The sequence below is a fragment of the Balaenoptera ricei genome, chromosome 16 (genome assembly GCF_028023285.1).
Source record: "Balaenoptera ricei isolate mBalRic1 chromosome 16, mBalRic1.hap2, whole genome shotgun sequence".
NCBI lineage: Eukaryota > Metazoa > Chordata > Mammalia > Artiodactyla > Balaenopteridae > Balaenoptera > Balaenoptera ricei.
The window spans coordinates 107,100,441-107,116,416 of record NC_082654.1 but is presented as its reverse complement, the minus strand read 5'-3'; the positions used below and the strand labels follow the sequence as shown (position 1 = coordinate 107,116,416).

Below are 15,976 nucleotides of genomic sequence, written 5' to 3'. Positions count from 1 at the left end.
CTAGAACCTACTGTACAGCACAGGGAACTCTACTCAATGCTCTGTGGTGACCTAAATGGGAAGGAAATCGAAAAAAGAGTGGATATATGTATAACTGATTCACTCTGCTGTACAGCAGAAACTAACACTACACTGTAAAGTAACTATACTCCAATAAAAATTAATTTTTAAAAAAAAGACAAAAAAAAAAAACCCAAATAGTTAGTGAGCACCTATTGTGCACCAGACATTCTTCTAGACAGTGAGGACACGAGTGAATAAAACAGGCAAAAATTCCCTGCTCTCACAAAGCTTACAATCTTTTCTAGAAAGGCACTGCATTCTTGAAATCTTTGGATGAAAGCTGATATTTAAAGGAGAATTAAACAGAAGGTTTCTAAAATAGGCTTCTCTCCCTTGAGATTTTGAAAAATACGCTAATAAATTTAGAAAACACTGACAGAGCACCAGGCTAGAATCAGAAGTCTCAAATTCTAATCCTAACTCTGCCATTACATCTTTAAAGTCAGATAATAAAATTAAAACACAGGACCAGTAAAATGTAAAAGTAGAGACATGAGGGAAGGGCCTCTAGCTGGCATGCAGCATAAAAAATCTACAGTTTTCTTTAAAAATTTTAATGCCATCATGAATAAATTAATACACAAGAAGAATATGCAATTTTCTTTGTCTTTTTCTTCTATTAGTTACTTTAGCATATCCCTCTTATTAACAGGACCTTAATCAGCCCAGGAGTGAGAAGACCTGGGCTCCAGCTCTGGCTCGACCCCTCGCGAACCTTGCTGAATACTGATGCCTAAAAATAAGGAGAGACCCCACATTTCCTCTCTGCAAAGGTACCAAGAGAAATAAATCAGACGACATGCGCGGAAGTGCCGTTAACTCCAAGGTGCTACCATGAACCCATGTGCAACCTACCTTTTTTTTCCTAATGTCCTCTTGTTTAGACATTCGTTCATCTACTGCCCGAATTCCTTCACTGACAGATGACCTAAGACTCTTTAAAAGAATAAAGAAAACGTACAGCAGAAACTGTTTTGTGACATTACGAAACTTACACATTTAATTAAATTCCACAGAACTTAATTATCTTCGGGCCGGTATTATGCAGATATTGACAAAAATACATAATATCAGACACAACTGCTGTCGAGGGTACTCATGATTTGGGGGCAAAATGACATATAACGCCAAGGTTACAGAGGATTAACAGCCAAAAGCATAATAATACACGTACAATCAATGTCGTTCAAGAAATCATCTGAATCAAAGGATAGGAGAGTTTGGCACAGGGGATGGGACTTGAGTCTGACCCTGAGAACCTGTGAAAGCTGACGATGGTGGAGAGGAGGTTATCAGAAGACAAAGGTGGGAAGATACAACTGGCGCACACTCAGGGTGGGTGAGGCATGCACCCGGGCGCACTGCAGGCTTCATTTTGCAGAGAAGTAGAAATAAACAGGGAGGGGCTGATTTGGGAGGACTTTAGATTCTACACATTTTAGGGAACTAGAGAATCCCGAAGCACTGATATTTCCTGATGAAATGCTGTTTGGGGGATGGTAGGAATCAAGAAGTAAGGAACAGAATGGCCAGGAAAAGGCAGAGGTCATAGGTGGAGAAACATGTCCAGAAGCTAATAAATTAAGCCAAGTATGAAGAACTGAGGCCAAAATGAAGGTAATGGAAACGATGAGAATAAACTAGATAAATCACAAAAATTTTATAGAAAGGTGAATTCATTCATTCAATAAACATTATGAAATGTCTATTAAATGTCAGCTACTGTGGTAGCCAGTGAGGCTACAATGATGAATTAGACAGAAACAGTCTTATCCCTCAGTGACCTTAGAATCTCAGAGTAGCGTCGTGAGTTGAGATCAAAAAGGCAGGTGAGGTCTGTGGCTGGCGAGGAGAAAGGTGGCTACAAAGACAGCTGCAGAATAAGGGAGGGGACGTGGTACTGGCAGGTGGCAGGGCGGGACTCGAGCCCGGAGGCGTGAGAGCAGCCCAGGAAGGTCAGCAGAGCGGAGAGAGCGCAGAGAGAAGAGTGGGAGGTTAGGACGGGCTGAGGCTCGGGAGACGTCAGCCACACGGCTGCGAGGTGAAGGGAGCACCGAGGGGGAGGCAGGAGGGCCACGCAGAAGCTGCTGTGCAGCCCAGCGGCGGACCCCAAAACCCCTTTCCTTCCATTCCAAGGAAAAGCACTGTAATGAGCTTTTGTAAAATGCAAAGACATACACTTTCAAACATATCTGCTAGTTCAAGGCACAGCTCAAGACTTATCTCTTTCATGACGTCTTTCCTGCCGACCCCTCCTCGGGACTTCTCAGCCCTGACACTCCCATTATCCTGCATTCCCTTCAGTTCTATCCAGGCAGGGCCTCTCTACCTGCGTTACCTACTGAGAGCCTCGCCCGTGCCAGGCGCTGTCTCGGGGGCAAGGTGCATGAGGCCACTTGGTCCGGCGTGGTCCAGTGGTGATACACACAGGAAGTGATGGTGCAGTGCATCACAACTAAGGGACAATGGAGGTCGGAGTGCCTAGCGCAGACGAGCGGGTGAGGGGAGGACAGGCCACACGGTCTCCTGTCAGAGGTGATGCCAAAACTCCCCCTCCACCGTTCATCCAGATGGGGTCCCTGTCCTCAGGGCTTACAGGCAGAGTCCCATTCCCACGGGAGAGAGTTTCTCCCAGAAACTAGGCGTTACATGATATTTATATTATCCTTCAGTTACATACAGGGGTTAAACAGCTTTTGTAGACTGGTCCAGGAACCTAACCACATGTAAAACACTGTCTGAGAAAACACTTGTAAAATTACAAACTTTAAAATATAAGTCAGCCAGTTCTAAGTTGGAGACCACTTACAGATGGGTGAGGTGGTATTAACAAGTTAAATTTTGAAATACCCTTCTTTTTCTCCCTGACATTTAAAGTTGTCTACTCTTTGACGATCTGTCGTCTTCAAACCAAACACATTTTTTAGGCTGTAATACCACATGCAAAAAGTAGAGAATCATTTTCACCAGTTTCGAAGGTGAGTACTATAATCATGGACCATTAAACCACCACCACAACAACCTAACACATTAAAGGAGTTCTTCTTGGAGAAGGCAAAGAAGCATAACGTGCTTTATATATATAGACTGTTTACCAGCACCTGAGGACTTACCAGCACCTCTTCCCGTAACTGTCCCAAAGGCACAGAAAGCTGGCTGAGGGCTCTGTCCATGCCAACCTAAAGGCAAAATCATGTTGGCACAAGCACGTCAGAGTCAGGAGTGACGGTGAAGCTTGTTTAACGAGCAAAGCAGTACTAGACTTAGGTTATTCTTTCCGTACAATCACATATTGCTAGTAACTAGATACATAACAGAAACGTTATCTTACCACAAATATTGCTCACAGAATGTGAAAAAATCTGTTGATATACATGAAACTATGCAAATAGGGAAACTCATAATAAATCAAAGATTCCTCGTATACAATTTGCCTTTGGATGAAATTTTAAATGAATTAAAAAAACTTTAACAGGAAAAATAGCTATCTCTGTACTTATGATGTTCAGCCAGCTGATGTGAAAGTCTGATGGGCTTTATCTCTCCTAAGCATTATTATAGCCCGTGAGAAAAATCCAAATTAAATAGAATGGAAATAAAAGTTTCAGGGTTTCTAATCCTACTGGAACGTTTATCTTAGTGGTGTACTTCCCAAAAGCAAACATGGCTTGTTATTCTTAACGCTTCCTGAAATTCCCATAGAGATGGCGACTTTCTATACTTCTTTGGACAAACAGATTTTACAACAAAATAAAGTATGAACAAGAAGACTTTTCCAAGTATTAAAACTCGAGCATTTCTAAACAACTTTTCCAAGTAACTGATATGCTTCTCACAAACCATTCCTACGTTTTTATAAAACCAGGCCACCTAAAGATCAATATTGGCCAACGTTTCCTCAACCCATGTCTGGCTAGCACAGTACCTGAAAGTAAATTAAGCATTTCCTTAAGAATAGTTGGTATCTGCTCTCGCAAATTAGTCTAAACCAGTGAGATTTCATGGTAATCACTTAGCAACTGCCAAAAACAACCCCTCTTGAGATTGTTATCCTTTACTTTTCACTACTTCTTAATAAGTCATTCAAAAAATAATCAAACTAAACTCAAAACAAAAAATGTGTATCAAGAAAGTTTAGTTCTTTTATTAATAAGATTAGTAATCTCTCCAAGTTTCTGGGGGAAAAATCAACTAAAAGGTTTCTAAAAACACTCAGCACTTTTAAGAATAAACATGAGTGAGAAAAAGCGTGTAGTATGTGTGTAAATACACTGACTGGTAGGAACTCTGGATTTAAAGTTTACCAGGTTCGTTGACAGGTTGACGAAGTCTGCGTAGTCCTTGTTGATGAGCTCGACCATGGCCGTTTTAAGCAGCTTATAGTAGAGCTCCAGGTCATCTCTCAGTGCTTCCAGCTGGACCCGCTTCCGACAGTCGGACACAAAGTGATCGACATCGAAGTCTTCCTGAAAATAAAACCAGAAAAAAGAATTACTGCAACGATATCACATTTTACACAAAGAAATAAAAGGAGAGCAAGAATAAGAGAGAAACGCCATTCTACTCATTTGAAAGGCTACACGGCCGCTGGGAAAAAGTCCTTTTAAGTACACATGACATAAAGCTGCTTGGGCGCTATCAAGGTGCCAAGAGGGAGGCCCCTGACCAAGAGCATTCTCTCCTGTTGCCTAAATTCTACAAGGGATTTAATTTTTTTTAACTACACACGTTAAACAGGCTCCTCACAAAACAGAAATTGCTCCTTTTCCCTTAGTTTTAAAAGTAACAGATGTTCACTGTGAAACTTTCAACCAACAAAGAAATACAGCCATCCCGCAGCATCCATGGGGGCCTGGTTCCCGGACCCCCTACACCAAAATCTGGGGATGCCCAAGTCCCTCATATAAAATGGCGTAATATTTGCGTATACTTTAAATCATCTCTACATTACATAATACCTAATAAAATGTAAATGTTATGTAGATAATTGTAAATACAATGTTAATACTATGTAAATAGTTGCCAACGCAGCAAATTCAAGTTTTGCGTTTTGAAACTTTCTGGAATTTTTTTTCCGAATGTATCTGATCCATGGTTGGTCGAATCCACAGATGTGGAACCTGAGGATAAGGAGGGTAGACTATAATGACACAAAAGACAGAGAGTAAAAAAAAAAAATCACTCAGTCTTGATGCTCTACAGATAGGCACTATTAACGTTTTTCTCACTATTTAACATCGTGATTCACATCCTTCCAGAATTTTTTTGACTTTCTCTTTAAAATATAAATTATTTTTTAAATTGAGATACAATCGACATATAACATTATATGGCTTTCAGGTGCACAACATGATTCCACATTTATATCTATTATAAAATGATCACCGCAGTAAGTCTAGTTAAAATCCATCACACACGGTTACACATTCCCTTTTCTTGCTATGAGAACTTTTAAGATTACAAAGTGAAAAAAGCTAATCTGGAAAGGGTATATCCTATATGATTCCAACTATATGGCATCCTGGAAAAGGCAAAGCTATGGACGCAGTAAAAAGATGAGTGGTTGCCTGGGGTGAGAGGGAGAAAATGATGGACAGTCAGAGCACAGAGGAGTTTTAGGGCTATTATATACAATACTGTGATTGTAGATACATGTCCTTATACATTTGTCAAAACTCATAGAATGTACAACACCAGGAAGGAATCTTAATGTAAATTATGGACTTTGGGTGATAATAATTGTACCAACTCTCCACTTCCTAGGATTTGTTGTTGTTGCTGCTTATTGTAGTTGTTATTGTTTAATGACTTTTCTAAACACACTGAAAAAAAAAAAAGATTCACTCCCTTCAACTTTCAAATACACAACACGGTATTATTCACTACAGTCACCATGCTGTACACCACATGCCCAGGCTTACTTACCTAATTAACTGCAAGTTTGTACCATCTGACCCCCTTCGCCCATTTTGTCCACTCCCCACCGGCTGCCTCTGGTAACCACCCATCTGAACAATACCTGTGGGTCCATTTTTTCTTGCTTTGCTTTTTAGATCCCACACACAAGTGAGATCATGATCACCTTTTCTCTAACTTATGTCACTGAGCACTAATGCCCTCAAGGTCCATCCACGTTGCCACCACAGATGGCAAGCTTGCTTTCTTTTTCGTGGCTGAATAACATCCCAGTGTGTGGTGTGTGTATCACAGTTCCTTTATCCATTCATCCATCCACGGACACTTAGGCTGCTTCCACGTCTTGACTATGGCAAATAATACTGCAATGAACACTGGGGACCTACAAGCGTAAACCTCACTGGCCACCAGAGCCAGGCGACCTAGACGTGTCCCCAGGCAGCAGCTGCAAAAATCAGGGCACCAGACCAAGTATACAAGTCCCTTTCCAGGAAATACTGTTGAGCCGGAGCAAGGCAGAGAGAGAGCAAAGATGGCCCCGCCGGCCTCCAAGCCCCCAGACGTGGGTTAAATTAGAAGCCTGCCCCTCAGGCCGATGCTTTAAGATAAACAAGCCTCTTTCACAGAAAGTCTGGGCCCTTTTCAGTCGCTGTGTCTGTGTCAGGCCCTGGGGAGGGTCAGTTCATGCTGCCCCTTCAAGAACTGTTTCTCAGGTCGCTGTAGCCTCATGGGTCTTCTAGATGCCAGCCCCATCAACTTTCAAAGCTAGATGTTTTGGGGGCTCATCTCCCAGGGGCAGGTCTTGAAAGTAGGGGTGCCAGGGGTGGGGTTCACACCCTTCGCTCCTCGGGGAGCAGCCTGGGATGGGAGTTCCCCCCGATTGCGGGTCACCACACTGGGGGAGGGGTGTATGGTGAGACTGTGTCTCAGCCTCTCCTAGCCACTCTGATGTGGGTTTTTTCTTGTTTGCCAGATGTGCAGGAGTTGCTCAGCTAGTTTCGGGGGTTTTTCTCAGAGGAAACTGTTCCATAAGTAGCTGTCGATTTCGTGTATCCATGCGAGGAGGTGAGTTCAGGATCCTCCTATGTCACCATCTTGAACGAAACCCCAGACCTTTTCCTGTGTTCACACACACACACACACACACAATCTTAATAAACCTTTTCTAAGCTACTTTTCCCCATATAAAAATATAACTTCAACATCTTTTCATAATACATACAAATTTGTACTGACATTTTACAGGGATGTTGAGTATTCCACTGAACAGATGTTCAGAATCGTTCAAAACCGACTTCCAAGTACTGGTCTCACAGGCTCGCTACGCCGTCTCCCTTTATAACATTCTGATGCCCCTGGTAGGCAGACATGCATACAGTCTATTGCACCCATGACTCTGCTACTAGCTGAGCTGCTTAGTCATCAAGAATCAGATGTGATGATTCCCGAGCTTGTCAAGGTCACTTGTACTTATCATCAAAATTACAAAATTTTATTAAACATTATATAAACCAACAAAATGTAAGTGCAAGAAGATAACTGTTTTCATGAAAACTATGATGCTCTGCGAAGACCTGATACTGAGAAATTGATAAGACAATTTTTGCTGAATTATGTATCAGATGACCATGAACCAGGTAGGGTAGCGGCAAGGAGGATCACGCAAATCTTGAAGGATTCCATACCAGACTCTTTGCAGATGCCTTAGGGTTCTCGTCCAACTTAAAGGACAATCTAGAAATTGAATCAGCAGACCAATTTTCAGAGAAAAGAGCTTGGTGCCACACCAATAGAGAATCAATGCACACATGTATGATTGAAAATAAAACGTTAAGTACTCAAGCACCACCCCTTGAGTACTTTTAAAAACTGACTTCCTTAATTAATCACCCAAACACCTGCTCTGATAGTGTCAGATAAGAGGATTTCTTACCAAACTGTAATTTCACCTATTGAAAACTAGCCACCTAGTGAAAAACCATCTGCTTCTTTACCTAGAGCCAGAGTTGGCCTAGACGTTTTGCTGCTTGAGACGACCTCAGGTAACACCGTACACTCACAGTTACACAGCAATCGCAGCAAGAACGTGCGGGCAGGCCTCAGCCTGACGTCCTGGCCTTGCTGTTGACCAGCTGTGTGAGTGGGCAGAGCACTCTGCTTGCCTCAGGTACGTAATCCTCGACGGTATGAACTTCAGATGGATGAAGTTCAGCTATGAACTTCATGGTGACATCCTAAATCATATAACTCAGCTCTCACAACCAAACGCTATCAGGTAATATTAGTGCTCAACTTGCCATTTATATATCTGTCCTTAGATAAACAAGTGTTGCATTGCCCAAGACTAAATTACTTAGAACATCTGTGAATACTGGATTAGGCAGCTTTTGCTATGACAGCAAACAACCCCAAACTCAGTGGTATGCAGCAACTGCCACATTTCATTTATCAGAAATAGTTTTACTTTATACTGTAGATTTCCTAAACATTTAAAAAAGAAAGAACTTAAAACCCATACATTTACAGTCAATTGATTTTTTACAAGGGTGCCAAGACCATTCAATGGGGAAAGAAGAGTCTCTTCAACAACCGATGTTAAGACAAGAGAATATCTACACGGAAGAGAATGAATTTGGACACCAACCTCACACCATAAACGAAAATTTAACTCAAGATAGATCAAAAGACTTAAATAGAAGAACTAAGACCATAAAAATCTTAGAAGAAAACAGGTGAAAGTCCGTCTGACCTTGAATTAGGCAGTCGTTTCTTAGATATGACACAAAAAGCATCAAGATAATAGACAAACTGAACGCGATCAAAATAAAAACTTTTATGTGTCAAAAGACACTATTAAAAAAGTGAAAAGACAACCGATTGAATGGGAGAAAATATCTGCAAATCATATACATGACGAGGGTCTAATATCCAGAATATACAAAAACTCTTACAACTCAACAATAAAAAGACCAATAACCCAATTTAAAAATGAGCAAAGGATCTGAACAGATGTTTCTCCAAAGAAGATACACAAATGGCCAAAAAGCGTGGAAGGAAGTAAAAACAACTGGAGCATTTGGCTGTGATGTGGAAGAGCGAGACAGGACAGACTAGAGGCAGGAGGGTCAAGGGGAAGAGACCAAAGCAAGAATGCGTTTGAAAGCCAGCGGGGAGAGTGCAAGAGGGCCTGGGCTCCAAGCATGGGCGAAGGAAGGAAGGAAAACCCCTCTACACAACAGGCGAGGAGGAGAAAGAGAACGGGCACCAATACAAGAATGAGCTGCCATGTCAGCAAGATGAAGGAGTTCCCATTCGAGGGCACTATTTTGTCTATAAAACAGGAAGCGAAGTTGTACGCTGGGCTAGAAGGGGAAAGCCACAATTCCAACGGCACCCCTAGGTAAAGGGATCTAATTTACCTTTGCTAGCAGGCCGCTTTCTCTCCCTGCTACCAAGATCTTAGGTCCTATTTCATCTGTGAGCTGGCTATCAACGTGCGCTAAAGATTTCTGCAAGGTGACAAAGCTAACGGTGTGATGTCACCACCACCTCCACCCCAAGTGATTCTTCCATCTGCCACTCCTGTCTTTTGATCACATCCATCTTCCACAAATCTGTCCCCTCCTCTCTCATTAGATCTCACAAGGACCACTGAAATAACTTTTTAGTAGCCTCTTTTTTTTTTTTTCTGTGTTCAGAAAGGTAGTTTGTTATTTATTAAGAATTAACTAGTTTCCTAAAGGTCTGAGATACCACTAAGACACTGAGTTAGGACTGAAACACATGGGCAAGAACGGCCCGTATCAAAATATTAGCTCATCAGTTCAAATCCAACACAATTTTCCCTTGAGATAGAACCCGATATTAACCTGAAGTAACCAGTGGCACAGCGCCCTCTAATGCTGCTCCAATGCAACAGACATGCCCATGTAATCTGCTTTAAACGTGACGGCAGCTCAACAAGCACAAGCCCCTCAGTGTAGCACACAAGGCCCAGTCCAACTTGCAACCCTCCCAGCTGCCCTCCTACCTTTCCGGTCTCACTCCTGGCCAGCCTTCCAGCCTTCCAGCCTCTTTGGACTAGGTCCAGTTTCTCAGCACACACGGTGGTCTTCCTGTGACCATACTCAACAGCCCAAACCATATCTTATGTACCCTTGCACTATCCCGTCTAGATTGCTGGGTGACACAAAGCAGGTGATCAATGAATGACTGTTTATTAAGTGAGCAACTGCTACCACTGTCCGAACAGGCCCTCGTCATGTCTGGCGGACTAATGACACAGTTTCCAATCCAGCGACTGGAGTTCAAGTAATCTCAACTCTCCTAGCGCAAATCGGACATTCCCTAACTTTCCCACAGGAACAAATTACAAAATGTGCAGAATGAGACACAGAGGTAGAAATATAACCCCGACAGCAAGCTCTCCACCCACCATTTCTGCCATGGAACTAAAACTTATAAAATGTCTCTTTGAAGGAAACACAAATTGCAAATAACCTTTATCTCCAGGTCTCACCTAGAAAATCAACAACATTTAACACAGGATAGCTGTCCTAGGTATTTTTCTTCTACATGTGAAGTGGTCACATTTATCAGCACTACAAATTGTAGGGCACATTCAGAGGCTTAGGAGCCATGAAAGAATATGGCCATTCCAGCCACCTTCCCAGTTTGCCCTCTCCTTACTGCATGTTCTACTTTAGAACTTATATTTTGAGGTTTCTGCTTTCTGAAGCTGCTCTTGCCAAAGGCATTCTGCCACATCAGAGCAAGAAACATGGTGGGGCTAGCAAGTCCGAAAGAATGCTGGTACTGAGCCTGAAGGAAGCCTTGAAGAAGGCAAAAGTTGGACAAGTTAAATTTTCTGTATTCTGAGACTCCTGAAATCAGAAGTCAGAACAAAGCCCCTGATCTCTGCTTGTGGCTTTTCTTCTTCCAGTGTGCCTCTCATCATCATGCTCTTTCTTTCTACCCTCGCTCCAGGGCAGCTCTCAGCCAGGGGGTGGAACAAAGCGTTCCTGGATCAGCAAGTTCACTCCGCAGTCCCTTTCAGACAACCCTGTCAAGTTACGCTCTTCCTTACCGTGGTTTAGCAGAAACACCACTGTACAAGAACAAGAGTACATTATTCCTGGGTCTAGACAGTCCCACATACTAAAAATGATATGGCCACACTGGAGAGGATCCAGATGTAAATACTGTTTTTTACCACATTAAAAAAAATTTTTTTATTGGAGTATAGTTGACTTACCATGTTGTGTTAGTTTCAGGTGTATAGCAAAGTGAATCAGTTATACATATATCCACTCTTTTTTGGATTCTTTTCCCATATAGTTTATTACAGAATATTGAGTAGAGTCCCCTGTGCTATACAGCGGGTCCTTATTAGTTACCTATTTTATACACAGTAGTGGGTATATGTCAATCCCAATCTCCCATCTTATCACTTCCCCACACGTTTACGCTTTGGTAACCGTAAGTATGATTCTGAGATCTGTGAGTCTGTTTCTGTTTTGTAAATAAGTTCATTTGTATCATTTTTTAAATTAGATTCCACATATAAGTGATATCATATGATATTTGTGTTTCTCTGTCTGACTTACTTCACTTAGTATGATAATCTCTAGGTCTATCCATGTTGCTGCAAATGGCATTATTTCGTTCTTTCTTAGGAACAGTAAAGAGGTGCCTTAAAAAGCTAAATATAGAACTACTATATGATTCAGCAATCCCACTCCTGGGCATATATCCGAAGAAAACCATAATTCGAAAACTTATGTGCACCCCAATGTTCACTGCAGCACTATTTACAATAGCCAGGACATGGAAGCAACCTAAATGTCCATCAACACAGGAATGGATAAAGAAGGTGTGGTACATATATACAATGGAATATTACTCAGCCATAAAAAAGAACAGATATAAATACTTTTAAAAACCAGAGATGTGATCTGAATGCAAATATCAAAAAGAGAGATAGACTGATGAACCTAAAATAAGAAAAAACATAGTATGACTTAAAGTCATCAAAAAAGAACAGTAAGGGACTTAAACTCACTTCCTTAAAAGTTTAGCGTCTACTGAGCCAAAACGTTTAACTTTTTAACACTGAAAACAGCCACTTAGTGGTATCAAAACCCCCAATCCTTAGATATAAAACATAAATATATTTCTTGATAGTTTAAGTACAGACCGAGAAGGTTACACCAAATAGGTATGCAAAGTTCCCCCTAGCTCTGATTCAAATCTTGGATATTTTCAAGGCTGTGCCTGATGAACTTTTATTATCCATAAAATGTTTTCGGTTTATATTGCTATTCTGTTTATGTAAGTTTATGTCCCACAATGACCTGCAGACCAACTTCGAGTTCACCTTATAAAGAGAAGTAGGGCAACTTTAGCAAAGGAGAATGGCTTGCTTTGTTGTACCGCAACAAAATCAGAAGATTCTCATCTTTTAAATATCTCATTCAGAAGCTTTAGGTGAACGTTAAGGAAAAACTTTCGATTTAGTGCCTTTTTCCCCCACCTGATCCCTGGGTATGGACGTGGGTTCAGAGATTTGGGCAATGCATTCGTACTTTTAGGTGCAAGGCGCTGGTCAACAAGCTTCTGTCCGGCCAGGGGACTGGCAATCCGACTGCACTGCATGCTAACGGAGTCGGGTAATAACAGGGGCTTTTACGCTTAGCTCAAAACCACTTGCACACAACTTCGAGGCCTTTTCGCTCACTACGCACGATTTCACAGTGGTGCTTTCTCCGAGCTGCCCCGGCCACACCTGAGGCCAACAGACTCACTGCGAAGAGCAGCGAGGTCCCGCCGGGGGCCGGTCCGGGACAGGCGCGGCCCGAGGACGCCCCGGAGCGAAAGGAGGGCAGGCCCCGGCGCGCACCTTCATGAACTCGTCCTTGTCGAAGCAGAGCGTGTCCGGCCCCTTAGGCAGGTTCATCCTACTTTTCTCCATCCCGATGGCCGCCGCCGCCTCTCAGCGCCGAGACCCGGGCGAGGCGAGGAAGCAGGACACTGCGCGCACGGACTCTGCGGCCGCAGCCACGGCACAGAAGGCGCCGCTTCCGCCAACATGGCAGCGCCCGCGCCGCGGCCAATCAGCGAGCGCGCCACGGGCCGGCCTCCGCCCGCCGCCGCCAAGAGGGGCGCCGGGCCGGCCTCCGCCGCCGCCGCGCTGCAGGTGCTGCTGCCCCCGTTCGGCGGAGGGCGGCCCTGCAGCTCGGGCCGGCTCCGACCCGGCGGTCCAGGCGGGGCTGAGCGCTAAGAGCACGGGCAGGAGGACTCCGGGGCTCCGTCCCGACCTACTGGCAAAAATCTGCCTGCAGCGCTCTTCCAGGGCGGAGGGAAGAGCCACGGCCGCAGTCGGCCCTTCGCTTCTCAGGTCCAGGGTTGGGCTCAGATCCAGGTGGGCAGTCTGAGTGCAACTTTGGGTCTTCCAGGTTCTTAAAGGAGCGCCTCATCACCTGCCTAGTCGGGACACAGCCGACAAATACACGTGCATACATATTCATTTTTAATCTAAACCAGGAATGGGCAAATTTTTGTGTTTGTGGCCAGTATCGGTGCGATTACATCCCCCCCCCCCGCCCATTTCTCAGACTTTCTCCCTCCTCCTGCCCCAGTACATCCCAGTTTTATTTTGACGGTTTCTTTGTGCTTCTCTTCCTTACTCTTTTTCCCATTGTCCCTCCCTCTGGCTGTGAATACCATGATCAAATGATGATGATTCATTTCTCTTTTTTTCTCCTTGAGACCCTGATAACCCTAACCACAAACCTCAGTAAACACTCTTCACCCTGCCACGTCTTTCCTTCCTGCAGCCCGTTGCCTTTGTACACCAGGGTGTAAGCTGCTCCTCCCAAGGCTATTTCCTCCTTGGAGATAACGCTAACCCCTAACAGTCCTTAAAAAGGAGATCAGCTCAGTGCTTCGTGACCACCTAGAGGGGTGGGCTAGGGAGGGTGGGAGGGAGGCTCCAGAAGGAGGGGACATGGGGATGTGTGTATGCATATAGCTGATTCACTTTGTTATACAGCAGAAACTAACACACCATTGTAAAGCAGTTATACTCCAATAAAGGTGTATTAAAATGAAAATGAAAAAAAGAAATGGCAAGCCTACTGGGGGAAAAAAAAAAAGGAGTGGGACAGAGGAAAGCAACACCTTAAGATGAGACACTTGCATTCAAGTTACTCCAAATAGAAAACTGGTCACAGTTTTAAAATGTGGGTATAGAATCCAAAACAATATACCCCTTACCACTGGGCCTGGCAAGTCTCGTCAAAGGGAATGTTCCCTGCTAATGTCTAGCGAAGCTGATGGATAGGATGAGAGGTGGGATCTATCTGGAAAATCATAATAAATTGCAATCATGAAAAGTAAATCCTGCTATTTTTTTAAAATGTGGAGCCAGAAAGCCTCATTATTTGTTTTTGGTTTGTTTGCTCTTATTACAAAAATTTTCAAGCTTGCACAAAAGTCTGGAGAGCACAGGATACCTCACCCCCTTCCACGTATTCATCACCTTGCTTCAACAATCATCTGTCTTCTCCTACCACGGCACTACCACTCCCTTTTTTTGGTCTGGAATGTTTTATTTATTTATTTATTTATTTAATTTATTTATTTATGGCTGTGTTGGGTCTTCATTTCTGTGCAAGGGCTTTCTCTAGTTGAGCCAAGTGGGGGCCACTCTTCATCGCGGTGCGCGGGCCTCTCACTGTCGCGGCCTCTCTTGTTGCGAAGCACAGGCTCCAGACGTGCAGGCTCAGTAGTTGTGGCTCACGGGCCCAGCTGCTCCGCGGCATGCGGGATCCTCCCAGACCAGGGCTCGAACCCGTGTCCCCTGCATTGGCAGGCAGATTCTCAACCACTGCGCCACCAGGGAAGCCCTGGAATGTATTTTAAGACAAATTGCAAACACCACATCATTTCCTGCTCCCCGAATACCTCTGTTTACACATCAAAGAAAAAGAAGAAAAAAGATATTTCCTAACAAACCCCCAATGCCATCATCACACCTAATAAAAATCACCAGTTCTAATACTGGCTCTGAGAGGTGTGACTTTTAGCCCAATGCCACGGGGTTACTGAGTGACAGTTGCAAACCCAGGCAGCACAGACTGCAAAGCCCACACCCTTAACCAAGGCACCAAGGTGGGGGGTTGGGGGGGGAAGGTGCTGGGTAGACCAAGTAAAAATGTCTGGGAAACCCTGCCTTCTCTAGAAGTCTAAGTGAACTAGAACTTGAACTCTTTCCTTCCTTCATTATAATTGCCTCCTGAAATTGTTCCCAGGCCTTTAGTAAAGAAATGCACCTAAATTTATACAGGCTGGTGTGCTAATCGTGGGGAGGCTGAAGGGATTGGGGGTAAAGGAGAACGAGGGTCCCTGCTGCTGCCCGCTCTCCTCCTCAGAGGGGGCAGGTAGCACCCAAGACCCCATAGAGCAGGCTGCCACTTAGAGCCATAGGCTGTGGCAGTGGCCCTACCCACCAAAGGCTGTGATTTCGGACGCGCACAGCAGTGAGCGAGCAGTGGCTTGAAGCGAGACCTTAGTTCCCTGACCAGGGGATTGAACCCTGGTTGCCTGGGTGGAAACCAGGAAGCCTAATCACTAGACCACGGGGGCCAGAGGCTAGAACTTAAACCCCCAGTCCTTGTCTACCTTGAAAGGAGGAATCTGACAAGGAGACGGAAGGTATAGAGGAAAGTAAAGCGTTTATTAGAAAAGCAGAGTACATGTGGAAAGACGCACGGGCGAACTCAGCGAGAGAGTCAGGAGAGTCATGCCTTTGGGAAGTTTAAATCCTTTCTAAGGGGTCAGTCTTCTGGGGCTTTGCCTTCTTCTTGGCTAATCGTCTTGCTTTAACCCCATGGCTAATTTGCCCTGGGACCCTCCCCTAGGTGAGCATGCACCCCTCAGTCAAGATGGATTTCATCACAAAGGCGTCTGGGATGGGCAAAGGCAACACTTATTATGG

The 15,976-nt window shown here is 44.0% G+C and overlaps 1 protein-coding gene across 3 annotated transcripts in view; it reads right to left on the bottom strand.

The window, feature by feature from the left end:
* COG2 (component of oligomeric golgi complex 2) overlaps nucleotides 1–13,065 on the bottom strand; it is a 41,008-nt gene extending 27,943 nt beyond the window's left edge. For all 3 annotated transcript variants that reach the window (XM_059900039.1, XM_059900041.1, XM_059900040.1), the window contains exons 1-4: nucleotides 12,878–13,065; nucleotides 4,368–4,529; nucleotides 3,177–3,242; nucleotides 919–999 (exon numbers count right to left, since the gene is read on the bottom strand). In XM_059900039.1, the coding sequence (XP_059756022.1) occupies nucleotides 919–999; nucleotides 3,177–3,242; nucleotides 4,368–4,529; nucleotides 12,878–12,949 (381 nt within the window). In that variant the 5' untranslated portion in view covers nucleotides 12,950–13,065. The remainder of the gene's footprint in view (nucleotides 1–918; nucleotides 1,000–3,176; nucleotides 3,243–4,367; nucleotides 4,530–12,877) is intronic.
* Nucleotides 13,066–15,976: the final 2,911 nt, after the last annotated feature.